General features: G+C 36.8%; 1 protein-coding gene across 4 annotated transcripts in view; it reads left to right on the top strand.

Annotated features, from left to right (window-relative positions):
- The window catches only part of LOC127618731 (agrin-like), a 318,903-nt gene that overhangs the window by 282,980 nt on the left and 19,082 nt on the right, over nucleotides 1–16,841 (top strand). For all 4 annotated transcript variants that reach the window (XM_052091344.1, XM_052091343.1, XM_052091346.1 and 1 more), the window contains 9 exons: nucleotides 351–470; nucleotides 1,860–2,204; nucleotides 5,244–5,436; nucleotides 5,988–6,203; nucleotides 6,565–6,794; nucleotides 9,886–10,020; nucleotides 13,030–13,120; nucleotides 14,998–15,162; nucleotides 15,379–15,490. In XM_052091344.1, coding sequence (XP_051947304.1) covers nucleotides 351–470; nucleotides 1,860–2,204; nucleotides 5,244–5,436; nucleotides 5,988–6,203; nucleotides 6,565–6,794; nucleotides 9,886–10,020; nucleotides 13,030–13,120; nucleotides 14,998–15,162; nucleotides 15,379–15,490 — 1,607 coding nt within the window. The remainder of the gene's footprint in view (nucleotides 1–350; nucleotides 471–1,859; nucleotides 2,205–5,243; nucleotides 5,437–5,987; nucleotides 6,204–6,564; nucleotides 6,795–9,885; nucleotides 10,021–13,029; nucleotides 13,121–14,997; nucleotides 15,163–15,378; nucleotides 15,491–16,841) is intronic.

Below are 16,841 nucleotides of genomic sequence, written 5' to 3'. Positions count from 1 at the left end.
GCTGATAAAAATCTCCTTCGCTATTCTCTTTTTATTGGTCCCCTTCAGCAGCACAAGAGTGCTATTCTAGCACAAGCACCTGTCATAAAGGCAGTCTGTGGTGGCCAGTAACAGGGCCATCTGTGGAAGTGTTATTAGAGTGTTTCATCACAACGTCCCTGAAACGCTTGCCGGTTCAATAGCAGCTTCTCCCAGAAGCCTATTACACGCAGGCTTTGCTGTATATATTTGCAGTATGTTATGTCAAGTGAGAAGGGGTTGGGCAGAGGAGGGCTGGTTTGTGTGTCCTCAAGATCTGGTGTAATATGTTCACACTTGCCTCTGTTTAATGTTATGTTCTCATACTGCAGACACGAGGTTCAATGTGGAAGATATCGAGGGAGCTCTTCTCAAACAACTCAAGGCATCTAAAGACACTGGTATTGTTGTGAAGAAGCCTGAGGAAGAAAATGTTCGCATCACCAACTATGGTAACCAGTGATATTTTAAAAATGTCTATTCTGATGTTGTTTACTCACCCTAATGTCGATTCAAACTCGTATGACTTTCTTTCTTCCATGGAACACAAAAGAAGACGTTAGGCAGCATGTAAGATACTGAAAGCCTCGGTCTCCATTCTTTTTCATTGTATGGAAAAAAGATGCATTGAAAGTCAGTCCCTAACATTTTGCGTTTAGTGTTCCACTCGTGTGGGTGAGTAAATGATGACATCATTTATGGGTGAACAATCCCTTTCAGGTACAATTGATTTTCAGGGTCACTTCCAAGGGCATATTTTATTGCTAACCATATAAGAACATATAACATCATCCATTTATCAAATACTTGAATCAATTAATCGATTAAATTCTCAATCTCAAGCTGTTACCAATAAATCACATCAACAGTAGCTGTAAATTCTAGCTCTGCTATAATACATTAAACAGCTCTGTACTTTCTACCAGTAAAATATATTATTATTTTTTATCTTATTATTATTATTAGGTTTATCTTGCCAATAAAGCTTGATATGAATTGAATCTGCCCCTTTGTCATATTATTTTAAAAGTCACTAGAAATCACTAGAAGATTTTGCCCAACTATTAATTAAGGCATGTCCACTGATTATATGTAAACAAATAATTTTATCAAAGATTTATATATTTGTATAAGTGTGTCTAATTAACTCTATCTGCAAATAATTGAACAATTTAACATGTACATACATAAATAATTAAAATAAATGATGACTAACCAATGTCTTACAAGTTCTATGTCAATTATGATTTTATTTAATGTTTGCTTAATTGCGATTACTCACAGAAAACTGTTTGATTAATTATTTTTTTATTTAATTTATTCACAGCCGTTATATACATTTCTGTTTCAGATTTTAAAGTTGTTGGTAGTGTTTTCTCCACATGTATTGTTTTCAGAATTTTTTTTTTTTCATCAAAAACCACTTTACATTAGCTACACATTCACCAATACTCACTACGTGACGTAGTTACTATGTTTTGCCTTTGTAGGACAATGCAGGTTCACTGTTTAGGCACTAAACCTAGATACTAACTAAAAGGCTTAGATATAATATTTTGAAATATATCAAATGCTACATAACAGATGAAAAGTTTGGAATTCACTACAATGAAGGACATTTTTTACCCTGACGGTAACCCAGTTTAAATTGTTTTTGTGTGTGTGTGTGTGTGTGTGTGTGTGTGTGTGTGTGTGTGTGTGTGTGCTTACTCTTTTTCTCTTGCCTTCTTTTGTTGAGTATGATTGCTCTTGAAGCTGACATTTGATTATCATGAGCGCTCACAGGACTCTGTCAATGACCTATATTTCTGTTTCTCCCTCTCTCTCTCTTTCTCTGTTAGGTCTTTCATCTGTTCCTTTCTTCACCACCACCACCACAACCACAGTGGCGTCTGTCACAACTCCGACCACCACCACACTTTCTCCTACTGCTGCCTATACCACACTCCGCCCCACCACCACCAGGCAGGTTTTCACCAGCCGCAAGACAACCACAGCCACTCCGACCACCGCCACTACAACTCAGGCCCCTACCACCACATTCTCACTGAAGATGAGGCCAGTGGCCCACGCCACCAGACCATGCGACTCACAGCCCTGCCGTCATGGCGGAACCTGCGAGGAGGAGGGGAATGACTTCACCTGCATCTGTCCCGCTGGGAGAGGAGGAGCCGTGTGCGAGAAAGGTGATTAGAACTACAGTACGAGAGAGAAAAAACTGCTGTAGATTGCAGTTCACCTAGAATCGGAGACAACTTAGATGGGTGATCTCAAGAAAACATGTTCAGAGGGGGCCTGGGTAGCTCAGCGAGTATTGACACTGACTACCGCCCCTGGAGTCGCAAGTTCGAATCCAGGGCGTGCTGAGTGATTCCAGCAAGTTCTCCTTAGCAACCAAATTGGCCCATTTGCTAGGGAGGATTGAATCACATGGGAGAACATTCTCATGGTCGCAATTATTGGTTCTAGCTCTCAATGGGTGCGTGGTAAGTTGTGCGTGGATCACGGAGAGTAACATGAGCCTCCACATGCTGTGAAGTCTCAGTGGTGTCATGCACAGCGAGCCTCGTGATAAGATGTGCACGGATTGACAGTCTCAGAAGCAGAGGCAACTGGGACTTGTCCTCCACCACCCGGATTGAGTAACGGCGCCACCACGAGGACCTACTAAGAAGTGGGAATTGGGCATTCCAAATTGGGGAGAAAAGGGGATAAAATAAATGCATAAATAAATAAAAACATGTCCAGGTCACAAAATCCAAAGAACTCAAATAAGAAATTATGTTTTGCCTAAAGAAAAGGAAGCTTATTTTTAGAACATTTAAAAATTTTTGCATTGTGACACAATTAGGCACATTTCTCTCCCCCCCATATATACTTAAATCAGCATAAAGACATTACAACATATCCTACCATGATGTATATAAAACCTTCAAATTTAAACAATGTTTATTTTTCACATTATCATAATGAGAATTAGATTTTGTTTTTTATAATAGTAATGAGTCACAAAAATATTTTATTGTCCTAAAAATAGGATCAATTTTCATTAAGCTTAATATAATTTATTGTGTCTTTGTTTTGATTTTGGGTAAAATATGACCTGGAAATTTTCTTGACAGATTTTGTGAAATAAACCCTAGTCCTGCACCTTACAATGTCACAATAAAAGCATACTTGAATATTTCAGTTATATTTGAATATTTATTGCTTAAATATTGAAGTATTCATAATTATATATGATTATTTATTATTAACATTTAGCCATATTTGAAACTGGAATTCAAAGAAACGGACTTTCCATCACAAATTACAGACCAGCAGTGATATTGAGGAAATGTTAGCTCCCTTCATTCTCTCTGTTGGTGGTATTGGGATATGAAACTACCTTTTGCAGCCCGTGTCAGTTTATAATTGACACTAATTACATCATTGAACTTTAACTGGTATCAAACCTCTGTGAGGTTAAAAAAAAAAAAAAAAGCCACTAATTAAAGGTCTGTAAGCAGCCCCTAAACACTCTCTGATCAATCGTTCTATTAAAGAGTGATGAAGAGAAAAGACTTCATCAGCCTTGCATTCTCTAGAGAAAAGGGCGTGAGACAGACGAGAAAGAGAAAGAGAGAGCGAGAGATGTTAATAAATATCTGAGCATGGGGATTCTCTGTCTGGAATGTAAATGTCTCACTGAGAAAAGTCCAGAGATGCTATACAGTTTGTCAAAGAACTACTCATTGTTTTAGGTCTCTAAAAGGCTGTTCAATCATGACGTCAATTTGTAGGCCAACCCAGAAAGCGTATTCGACATGGGTTCCTCTGGAACTTTCAATTAGGTTTTTAGAATAGCAGTTAACAAGCATGTAAATGTGATAATTGTAGTCCTTGTGAGCTTATTAGCACTATAGCAACTATAGAATCACACAATGGCTTCAAAATTCACATTTAAGGTATGACTGTGTGTAAATGATGTTGTAGAACAAAATGTCAGTTGATGAGTTATTTTAATTACACACCTTATTTTACTCATAAACCGAAATCACTGTTCTAAAAACCCACTGGAAATTCTTAAGGGAGCCCATGGTTCAAAAATGTGAATTATTAGTGCTGTCAATTGATAAATTTTTTAATCTAATTCATTTTATAATGTATGGATTCATTCATCAAATTAATCTCAATCACATATCAATATTTACTGAAAAAAGGCACCCAAATATACATAATTTGTGTATATAATTAAAATAATTTTACATTTAATACCTTTAATAATACAATTATTAAAATGTTTAATCTAATTAATTAAATTATGTGCCCATAGGTGTCATTTCCTTGTGAACATGTTCCTTCCACTTCTTGCCTTTGCCAATTTTGTCCCCACCACTTTAAAAAAATATATATTTTGTCAGGAGTTTTATGCTGAAAAAACATCTCCTGTTCTTGAGCCGCATCTCACGCTTCTTTCCGGTTTAATCACAAAGCAGATGCACTCATTGCAGATTTACACTAATGTACAGATGCAATTGTAGGGCGTATAAGAACCTGGTACAAGTGGTGAAAATGTTACTATGAGGCCAATCATTCAATCTGGCTCAGGCTTATTTACTGGTTGAATAATAAGCCCCACCCCCCACATATATTGTGGCAACAGACAAGTAAATAATTTCGACAATACAAAAAGGATGGATGTGTCAAGTGAAAAAACACATCTCGAGATACCAGTGTTCTGTTTTGCTCGGCCCAGCTGTCATTGAGCGTAAAAGCGTTACTGTGGAAGCAATATGCTGCCTGTTCATTGGTTTGGCGCAGCGTTTTGCCTGTACAGCTGGAGCACTGACTGCCCACAACTGTTACAGATTTGCTTAAACATCAAGGTGGTACATCAAAGCTGAACTGCTTCGATAGTACGAACAGGCACGATTGTGTTTATTTATAACAGATTATTTTTCATAAAATTAATCGCACTAAATTAACGTGTTAAATCGACAACCCTAATAATAATCTTCTGGGCTTTGGGATTCTAAACTGAATTTTTTGCACTTTAAGCAAACACAACCTTACCCATTGCACCATTGATAGGGTTATCAGCATTATCTGAGGGAGACTTCAACAGTTCAGTAGTGTTGTTTGTGACTCTTAACAGTGGAGAGCAGACTGTTAAGAAATTGGAGGCCTGTTCGAGACCATCTGATAACCTGCTTTATCTGTTTTCTACCTTCTGTCCTGCTCAGTTATAAAGTACTTCATCCCAGCCTTTGGAGGCAAGTCTTACTTGGCCTTCCAAACCATGAGAGCCTACCATACTGTGCGTATTGCCCTGGAGTTCAGAGCATCAGAAATGACAGGGATATTGCTCTATAATGGCCAAACTGGCAAAAAGGACTTCCTGTCTCTGGCATTGGTAGGAGGAAAGGTAGAACTCAGGTAAGTAACTGATACATTCTTATTTAGAACCGGTTCCTTTAAAAAAAAAAAAAAGTGCTTAAACTGAATGGTTTCATGTTGTGAAAAGTTTCATTTTAAGCTAAGAACTGTTATTGTGTTATGTTGTACTTAATGTTTGTGAAACCTAAATCAGTGTAACTACTTTCTAGTTGTTCAATTCGACAACATGTAGTTAAAGATACACATTAGGAACAGAGTTTTATTGTATTAAATCTTACTTTGAAACAATATGTTTCTAAAAATAATATTGTTTTTAGCATTTTTGTTATAATATATATATATATACTAACAAAATACTAGCAATAAATGGTCTAATATAGTTAGGATCCATTATTAGGTGCTTCCTTAGAAGAACTAAGAATCATTAATGGAATTGTTAAAGAACCGGAATTAGAATCGTGACCAGAATTTATTGTATTTAGAGTATTTCTCTTATTTTAAAGAGAGCAAGATTTGTGATTCTCCTCAGTAATTAATTCTTGATTATTGTTCACACCCTTTCCTCTTCTGTTTCTCTTCCCTGCATGAAGATTTAACACAGGTTCTGGTACAGCTTCAGTGGTCAGTAAAGTACTGGTAAGACCGGGTCGCTGGCATCAACTAGTGGTAGTCCGTAACAGGCGAAATGCCATGCTGAGCGTGGACAATGAGCCAAACGTCGAGGGACAGAGTCCCCCAGGTACCGACGGACTCAACCTGGACACAGACCTTTTCATCGGAGGAGTGCCTGAAGACATCATACAAGAGTAAGAGAAGCCTGACTCTTCATACACACTCCAGACTGGCTCTAAAGAGCTGAGAACAGCAGCCTCTTACTCCAGTTTGAAGCCTTTATGAAACTAAATGGGGAGCAATTACCTAACGTGTTGACTGTAAGGTATCTTCTGTGCATGTCTGTAGGAACCTGCCAGAAAGACTGATTTGAGCAGAAATAGCCAAATCAGATTAGCATCAATCAGAGATGTTTTGAAACGCTAGTCAAGCTCTTGTAGATTTAATTTTGTGTTTTACCATCTGTTCTGAGTCACGAAAATAGTGGAAATTTCTTAATTTGCTATTAGTTAAGGAATTAAGGAGTACTAACATATAGATTTGTGTGTTTTGCAGTGTTAAGGAGAAGATGTCGGTGGATACAGGCCTGGTGGGCTGCGTCCGCATGTTGGACGTCAACAATTATGTCTATAACCTGCAGGAGAACGGCGGTGGCGTTCGGTACGGCTCGGGTGTAGGCGAATGCGGCAACAATCCCTGCTTGCCGAACCCCTGCAAGAACGGAGCCTCCTGCCAGGTCAAAGAAGCTGAGATGTTCCACTGCAAGTGTGTCAATGGATTCTCTGGTGGGTGCACCTTTTAAATGTTCTATATGATGTTAAATTACTGTGCTACTTTAAAGGTGAAGTGTGTAATTTCTGTTTTCAAACAAATTTCAAACACTGTCTTCCATTGTTTGGACAAACAGGGATTTCTGTCCCAAACTCACAGCAATGTTCAAGGCTCCCAGTGATTTAATTCAAACAGGTTGCAATATTGTTCAGTGCTGCCATTGGTGCCGAAATTACTCCTCATTTCTCCTTTATCTATGCAATATTTTAAAATAATGCTTGTGCAGTAACTGGCTGTTCCGATTCTGAATATCTGGACTTGACTGTGTTGATAAAGAGACAAGGCAGGGCAAAGGATGTTTGTACTCAATTTTTAGCCTTACGTGTATGGTTAGACAGATAAGTGTTTGCCCAGTATTTTAAAGGGCAGCGTAGACAAACACATGAGGAATAAAAATGCAGCTTCACCCATCCTGAATATGCTCACCAAGGAAAGAAAACCCTCAAATTGAATAGGAAAATCAAATATTTCAGTGCAACTTAAGAACTTAAGCTCTATTTTCTAGTTGGGCTGTGCTTATAAAAACATATTGATATAAAGTGTTGCCATTAGAGCTGTGAGAATTAGTGTTAACCCATATGATTAATTAACAAAGTTAAACTCATTCATTTTTCTTAATTACGCTTAACGCATATACCGTTAATGGCATAAAAACTGGCTTGAAGGGCGGAACCTTTGCAATATATCTGCCAGGAGTCATTACACTGACGCACACCACAAACACACACACAACAGAACTTCCATGTCAGCGATCAAATAATGTAAAAAGGAGTGACAATTTGTTCTACAAAACAAGCCCAGATGGGATTTGTGATAGAAATCAAGTATTTTTCAGCTTATGTAATGCGCATTTTAATTTCCACAGTACACCAAAATGCAGAATGAGATGTTTTTGTCTTCAATCCCTTTTCAATTGGAGTTCAAAGTGGCGCTTGACTGTGGCATTGCCACCCTGACGCAAATCATGAATGCAGCTTCACGATTGCAGGAAGGATGAGAGCTTAAGAGATTTAATGCCCATTGCAATGAAAATTCAACCGATGTGGAGATTAGTTATTTAAATTAGTCAACCTCCCACTTAGACATAGCAAAATGTTTAATGTTTCTTGAATTAGTGCTATTTTAGTGCATTTCTATCTTTATACTGTGGAAGGCTTTGTTTGAAAAATGTTAATAAAGCATTATGTTGATACATATTGTTTTGTTTTCTTTCCTACGATGGAAATAAATGCTTATTCTCGGGAAAATTTAATTGTCAAATTTCAGTACTTTCTAAATCTGCGATTAATCATGATTAACTACAAAAAAATATGCGATTAATTGCGATAATCGACTGATTGTACATATTGCCATTCTTTTATTTCACAGTATTGCATCAGTATTTAAGATCATTTCCATATTTTTATATGTGTATTCATATAATCCTGCAGATCATTTCCAACAGTTTCAAACTGCCTTCCAATACATTGTAAAGTCATTTCTAATTATGTAAAATATTTAGAGAGTGATTTTAAATATGCACTATGTTTAGTGGCAACAAGTCTGCTTCAACATAGCAGATTAGTGTGTTATTGTCCTTCCTGTAAGTTAATCTTTGAGAGTTCATATAAACTGTATCTGGCATTTACCCTTCCATCCATCTTTGCTCTTTCACAGCATAAAGATGGAGTCCTGATCTGTTATAGTCATCGACAGGGCAGAAGTTACAATATTCTCTTTGTTTAAATCGAAGATATATATTTTTTCCATCTTGCTGAAATATTGCTTAGCATAAATTGCTTAGTTTTTCTGCTCGCAAGCCTTTATTGAACAACCTTTATTATAATACAGTTCAATATCTTCCACATTAAGTTTGGCAGAATTCTTCATATGAGGTTTGCAAGAAATTTAAGACCCTTTGAAGTTGAAGAGCACACAAAGAATTTTGCTAGAGGGATAAATATGTGGGATAACCTTTAATGTTTAAAGAGCAGGATTGTAAGTTGGTAGGTTGCTGCGCTGGCTCCGTGATAGAACAGCTTTACAGTTTGAGCATAAGAGAGCGAGACACCTAGCTTGGTATCTCAGAACACAGCAGGAGCTTTCATTACAGCATGCAGTTGCTGCCACCTGTGGCGTGATCTCCTACTATACTTCATGTGATCATGGGAGGATTCTTATGAGACCAGCAGCTCTGACCTAAAGCATTTTCACAGACTCTCAAGCTAGGAGAGCGCAAGCACAGCATTCTGCTCTATGGACTGACTAGAAGAGGGATTTAATGAATTGCAATTTTTTTAATTCAGTTGCACAACAAAGAGATTTCATCAGTCAAACACAACACAACAATTGGCTATTTCATTCTTACAAGCCTGCTTCATGTTGTTCGGCTGAATTTTGAAGATTTTGGAAAGACTCTTGGAAATGACATATTCTTTCACTATGGTCCATAACATAAATATTGTTAAATAAAATTAAACATTTAAGATATAATGCACTGTCAGCTGGTTGTTTTTGAAAAATAACACATGCTCCGCACCGGGGTCCATGATCACCCTAAAGGTGTTTATTTTGCAATGAAGTACATTACCATCTTACTACTAAACTACTTGCCAGATAAATACTAAATTTAACATGAAATATTTATTTGATTTTGAATTATTTTATTAGCTTACTTGTAGTGATCACAGAGTGAAAGAAGAAGTAGGAAAGATGACTCGCAATACCCAGATGACCAGCAAAATATCACATTATCTCCAGATGTTCTGTTATTATTCTGAAATATCTGAACATTGAATGGCACAATTGACCAATCAAAATTGAGAAGAGACATGTTTAATAATTATAAAAATAATCCTTTGAATTTCAAATCAAATTACAATTCTGCTTATTCAATTCAAATACGGGGATTGGATTGAAATGTTAAAAGCAATTCAGTTCTGAATGGCGCTCAACCCTGTTAACTAGTCGCTAGTTTGTATGAAAATGAAAAAGAAGTTGGTTGGAACCCCAACACAGTGGCTTCTCGTCTATTATAGTCTCATGAATGAAAATTTCTGTTAACAGGTCCAACCTGTGCTGATGCCCACAACCCCTGCGACCCCAATAAATGTCACCAGTCATCACGGTGCCAAGTCCTGCCAGAGGGAGGTTACAAATGTGAATGTCCAATGGGACGTGAAGGCAAGCACTGTGAAAAAGGTACAGTACTACGTCTTCGTTAAAATACAGTTAATCAGCGTATCGACTATCCTAAGGACCTAAATAACTTTTACTTCTCAGATGCTATTTCATTATTGATTTTTGCCGAGATCGACTTGGGTCGACTTGGATATTTGCTGTAGAATTATTGAGGGGTAAAAACAGGATGAGGTTATAGTAGATTGGAAAAGTGAGATTGTTAACTCTCTAGTTAACTTCAGTTGGCATCTACTGTGGGTGCCTTATTGTAAAATATGCTTTATCAGCTAATAATATGGTGTGTCGGCATCTGGGAGGGAATTTAAAGTTATTTTTCCTTTTACACTATGTCTGCGTTTACATCCTGAATTGGAAGATCAAACGTATGGTAGGTGGAAGGGGGATTCTTCATGCAGATTTCAGTAGTGGGGCATCCTTAGGGAGCTGGACCCTAACCAGGGTGGAGAAACTCAGTTCTGCTTCCATTTTAAAGCTTTCATTAGCACTTGCACTCTGTTGCTTTTCCCTGTCTCTAGCCTCATTAAAATTCCTACAGAAGTTTTATACCGCAAGCATTGGTAAAGCTGAGAACAAATAAAAGGTTTAGAAACACTCTTTGTTTCTCACATACACACCTGCTCAACCCAGAACTGTCAAATGAAAGGGACTAGAGAGTCACCTTCCACTAAAAAAGACTCCATTAGCAGGTGATTAAAATAAATTGAGTTGAACCAGAATCAATGAGTTGAGAGCATCCATCAGACCTAGTGTTTTTTTTTTAATCTCTTAAATCAATGAGATGAGTAATTCTATCAGTCAGCTGCGCATCATGATTAATGGGGAGTCAGTCAGGCAAAGTGTCCAGGGATAGTGGCTCTCTCAGATAAGAGACTGTCCAGCACTGTTTTGCTCTTCTGAAATGGCAAAATCAGTCATTACAACAGGTGAGCGCTCCCTTCTGGAAGAGGGCAGTATGTAAAACCCAGTACATGGAGTGGAAAGAAGGACATTTTACATGCAAGCGGATTTAGAAAATGTTGCATAACAGATTAGCATGGTATATTTGCTTAAAAATGTGATATCAGAAATAATTTAGAAGACACCAGACTTTCAATATTGACAGTTCCCCATTATCTCTCAAGAACATATGTATTGAGGACAAAAATGTACTTTATATGTCCTTATTTCATTTATTTCAGGAGTCATTATTTGGAAATTAAGCGTATTATTAGGGCTGGGCGATATATTGAATATTCACAATATTATTGCAATGATTTTGCTGGCAATATTGTGAATATAACGATGATTGTAGTGTGCTTTTTTATTTTACTTTTATTTACATTTCCTAAAGAGTTTGTTATTAGACATATTGTATGATCCTTCAGGGCTGCACAATTATTAACCCTTTAAGCTTGGATGGGCCCACCAAGAAAAAACAATTGTCAGAATAATAATAATAATAATAATAAAAACTTATGTTAAGGTATTGTATTAAGGTATTGTTTTAAAGCTAAGAAGCTGTACTTTACAATGCATGTAGGTATATATGAACAAAACTGAACAAGTGCTTTGAAATTTGCAGGCAAATCAGAAGTGTTCCATTTTGATCATTTATAAAAAAAAACTAAATGTACATTGTGCATATTATTGAAATCAGTAAAAACATAAAACTCATCAAATATGAGTCTTAGCCCTGTGATGGACTGGCTACCTGTAAAGCTGGGATAGGCTCCAGCACTAATCATGACCCTAAATAGGAAAAGCGGCTATAGAATTTTACATTTTGTTTAATTTAATTTGTTGTTGGATTGCTAAATGTAGATTGCACTTTCCTTTTACTCGAATTGAACAAGTTCTTACTTAAAATCGCTCCAAAATAAAATAAAATGAATCTACATTCAGCAATCCAATAACAAAATAAATGAAACCAATGTAAAATTCAAGTCACTTTCAGGAGGAATGTCAAAACATTGTGCAACCTCGAGTTTAGCAGTCCAACATAAAATATCTCCAAAATAAAATTAATGTTGGACTGTAAAATGAAGATTACCAGTTAAGACAGGGCTATTTTTGGTGCAGAATAATGCCCTGCAGCGCACACTTTGTTTCTTGTACATTTGTTTGTTTAAGAGAAGATAATTTATTAAAATATTGAAACAAGTTTTATGAGACAAGTTTTTATATTTATTTTGGGTTAATTAATTGTTATATTAATCAATAAATAAAAAATAAAAATCAGCAAATTAGTCGTTAATAATCTAATCGGGAAATAATCGTTAGATTAAGCAATAAAAAAATAATCGTTAGGTGCAGCCCTAGAAGGCCTGCACCCCTGAGTCTTCTCTTTACTGTTGCACATAAAACTGGTGTTGAGCGGGTAGAATTCAATGAAGAGGTCAGCTGAGGACATGTGAGGTGTCTATTTCTCAAACTAGAGACTCTGATGTACTTATCCTCTTGTTTAGTTGTACATCTGGTCTTCCACATCTCTTTCTGTCCTTGACTGACGAGTTTCTAGAGAAAGCTGTTTCTTTTTTTACCATTTTTGACCTAATATTGACCTTAAGACATGCCAGTCTTTGCATACTGTGGCAACCCAAAAACATACACGAAGACAATGTTAAGCTTCATTCATGTAAATACAGTGCAGAAAAAGAAGTCTGCCATTTCTCACACTCAACTTTGACTGTTTACTTCCTTGTTGTGTCTGTGATTGTTTTGTGTCCCCCTGTACAAAAGTGAAGCTGCTGCTGCGTTAAACAATATCTAATTAGCTTTTTAATCTTAGTCTACCATCCCCAGACTGAGTATGTGCTAATCCTGTGCAATTACTGCTGGATGCTTTCTGTGCTGTGTGGCAGTGCTGTGTCTGGGTGTGTGTTGTTGGGTATGTGTGTGTGTGTACGTGTGATTGTGTAGGCTATATGCAGTGTCTGGTCTTTAAATTGGAGGAACCCTCCCATACAATACTTGTTACATCTGCAAGGCATTATAGACTCATGTGCTCCATAATGGATTCATATTTTTCAGTGTCAGACAAGGGAGGATCTTTCATTCCATACTTCACTGGGGACTCATATCTGGAGCTCAAGGGCCTTCATCGTTATGATCTGGATCTGAGGTATACCTTTAGAATTTGACTATTGCTTTGGAATGAACAATGGCCCAAATAACACTTTTGGACACTTTAGCCACAGGTGAATTGAATTGTACATCATTAGATCATTAAATCCGAATGACATATGCCAAAAGATTATGCTAGAACTTCTCTCAGAATTAACAATTTCTGCAATTATTTTAAACCAGCTGGTACCAGTGTAATTTTTTGTGTGGATGTATAAAGTCAGTTCCCCTCAAGATCACACAAATTTCCTGTCGGAGTAACTACAGATGTAGTTTAGCACATTATCTATTGACGTGTTCTATTAAAGGGGCAGTTAACCCAAAAATGAAAATTCTCTGATCATTTACTCACTCTCATGCCATTTCAAAGGTGTATGTATTTCTTTCTTTCTCACATCAAGGTTAGACTATTGTAACTCATTGTACATTGGTCTACCCCAAACTGCGATATCCTGCCTTCAGCTTGTTCAAAACGCAGCAGCTAGGCTTTTAACAGGGTCAAGAAAGAGGGATCACATTTCTATGGTTTTAGCATCTCTACACTGGCTTCCAGTGAAATTCAGGGTCGATTTTAAAATTTAGATTTTTGTCTACAAGGCACTATATGGTCTCACGCCCCAATATATCAGTGACCTTCTATACCCTTACACCCCCACCAGAGCGCTCAGGTCTTCTGATCAACTTCTATTGAAGGTTCCTTGTTGCCGCTATAGATCTAAGGTTGACCATGCCTTTTCTGTGATAGGTCAAAATCTCTGGAATAGTCTCCCTTTCCATGTGAGGTCAGCTTCATCACTAGCCATTTTTAAATCTTCTTAAAAATATATATTTTTATTCAGTGGCTTTTGAATAGATCATTGAATAGGTTGAAGTGGATTAATGCATGATGTTGTATTTTTTTTATTTTTTTTACTTATTTTATTATGTTTTATATTTCATTTTAAATCAGTCTTTAAATCAGTTTTTATATATTTTGTTTGCTTGATCTGTAAAGCACTTTGGGTCAACTTCTGTTGTTTTTAAATGTGCTCTATAAATAAAGGTTGACTTGACTGTCTTATGTAGGGCTCAAATTAAGATTTTTAGAATAATTTCTCAGCTCTGTAGGTCCTTTTAATGCAATTGAGTGGGGCACAAAAATCACAAAATGGCAGCATAAAAGTAATCCATATTACTCCAGTGGTTTAATATATGTCTTCTTACATGATGCAGTCACATTTGGTGAGAAACAGATTAATATTTCAATCCTTGTTTACTGTAAATCTCAACTTTCACTTTCAGAATGTGAAAGTGAAAGTAGAGATTTATAGTAAAAAGGATTTAAATATTGATAATTTTACCACCAAATGTGACTGCATCGCTTCAGAAGACATGGATTAAACCCACTGGAGTAATATGGATTACATTTATGATGACTTTATGTGATTTTTTTTTGAGCTTGAAAGTTCTGGTCACCATTCACTTGCATTGTTTGGACCTACAGAGCTGAGATATTCTTCAAAAAATCTTCATTTGAGTTATGCGGAAGAAAGAAAGTCATACACCTTTGAAATTACATGAGAGTGAGTAAATGATGAGAGAATTTTCCTTTTTAGGTGAACTATCCCTTTAACTTTGATCAACCAGAAAGTGTACAAATACTTTGGTCATTATTCTAAACAATATTTTTTTTTACATATTTTGTTTAAAGAAGTGGTATCTTAAAATAAATGCCATTAGGTTTGATATTTTGTTATATAATACATATACATTAATTAATTTTTAAGTGTAACTAAAGTGTCCATGTACTTAATTCTGCCACTATATTTGTTATGATAATGCACACTGATGGAGTGTCATATCTAATTTTATAGTGCTTTCATTATATTTCCATAGGCAAAAAATCAGCATGACTATTGTTCTGCTGGCCAATGACTCTAAAGGCATGATCTTCTACAATGGTCAAAAGACGGATGGTAAAGGAGATTTCATCTCTCTCTCCCTGAATGATGGTATCCTAGAGTTAAGATATGATCTGGGCAAAGGGTCTGCTGTCATTAGGTAAACACAGATCTCTCTATCTCTCTCTCTCTCTCTCTCTCTCTCTCTCTCTCTCTCTCTCTCTCTCTCTCTCTCTGTAGTGATAATATGACTAGATTGTAATTATCTTCACAATGTCAATCACAAGTGGCTAAATAGGTGCATATTAACTTTTTTTTTTTTGTTCGTCCACTTCTTTGTGCGTGTGTGTGCACATATATTCGTCTGTGATTATAGGAGTAAAGAGAAAATAAAGCTGAACGAGTGGAACACAGTGAATCTTGAGCGGGCCAGCCGGAAAGGAGAGATAAGCATTAATGGCAAAGATCCAGTCAGAGGAGAGGCACCGGTATGATACATCTAGATCTGTTTCTTTCTTTGCAAATTACCCCATTAAACCCATGATTCTGGAAAACATGGCTCCATGTCACCGCAGACTGAGGGTGGTTCAGAAATCAAAATTCATCAATCTTATTTTAAAGAACAGTTCAGGTGCCAAAGTTGTCATGGCACTTGGATAAATACCATGGTATTGTCTGACTATATTGACTGACTATACTATATTCATATACCACAGTACTTCAAGATACTTCATAGAATTCCATGGTATTACCATGGTTCATGTCCAAAAACTATAGTAATACCATGATACTTTTGTATATGTTTTTGTCAGTGTTGAGTGGTATGGGCCATCATGCTTTGTTCAGTGCTTTTTATGGATGCAAGGCTTTGGACGCAAGTTATGCCTTTGACGCAGGGTCTGGCGTGCATGTGTGGGTCGCTTGTGCAACTGCCGTTTTTGCATGTGTTCTTTTGTCTGTGCCCTCCATTTGTTTTTAATTGCCACTTGGAAATGACTCTTTGTCTATTTTGCTGCACGCGCAGTACAGTTCTGCACCCTCTTAGATCAGTCGCAGCGTCCTCTGTTGGTGCTTATGTCAAACCCAAAGAACAACAGCAGATCAATGGCATCAGGCCGCTCTTTTATACCAACAACTCACAACTCACTCATCCTTCAGTTATGCCACATAGTGTAATTTGTGATTAGCTCCATGTAATCTTGTGCGTAGGCACAAGTCTTTAAAAAAAGTGTACCTTTTTTATCATTAAACCATCCTACTTGTGATAGTTGTGCTTCATTACAGCACTAGAGGAAGGAAAATCTTATTAAAAGAAGAGCATGATAGGATGAGAGCATAAAAAGCTAAAGAAACCTGAAGGGTCTTATTCTAAATCACTGTCTGCAGAAAACCCCACGAGAAATATTTTTATATTCCATCAATGGCCTCTGTCGTTCTACTCAACAGACTCTTACTATACCATGTCACAAAGCAAAAATAAATAGTGTGGGGAGCAGTAGTGTAAAACATAGACTGACTTTTATGCCCTTTCTGATGTACTCTGAGCATTCGTTTCTGAGGCACTGTACACACAGATATATTTATTTATTTGCGCCCTGCATGTTAAGTGTCTCGCTTGAATCATGTTTGAGAATATTTTATTCCTCAGGCTTATTTATAGTCTACTGCATGCTGTTCTGTGTGTACTGACATACTCTTGTATTTTCTTCACTGGTAACATATTTTTTTCTTCCTTCCCCTGTGCTCTTTTTGTGTGTGTGCTGTCTGGATATAAGAAATCACGCAAGGTAATGACTGAAGTCTGGAATCACTTTCTCAAATCAACAACCTCATTCCCAC

The sequence above is a fragment of the Xyrauchen texanus genome, chromosome 25 (genome assembly GCF_025860055.1).
Source record: "Xyrauchen texanus isolate HMW12.3.18 chromosome 25, RBS_HiC_50CHRs, whole genome shotgun sequence".
Lineage (NCBI taxonomy): Eukaryota > Metazoa > Chordata > Actinopteri > Cypriniformes > Catostomidae > Xyrauchen > Xyrauchen texanus.
This window is presented reverse-complemented; position numbering and strand designations above follow the sequence as displayed.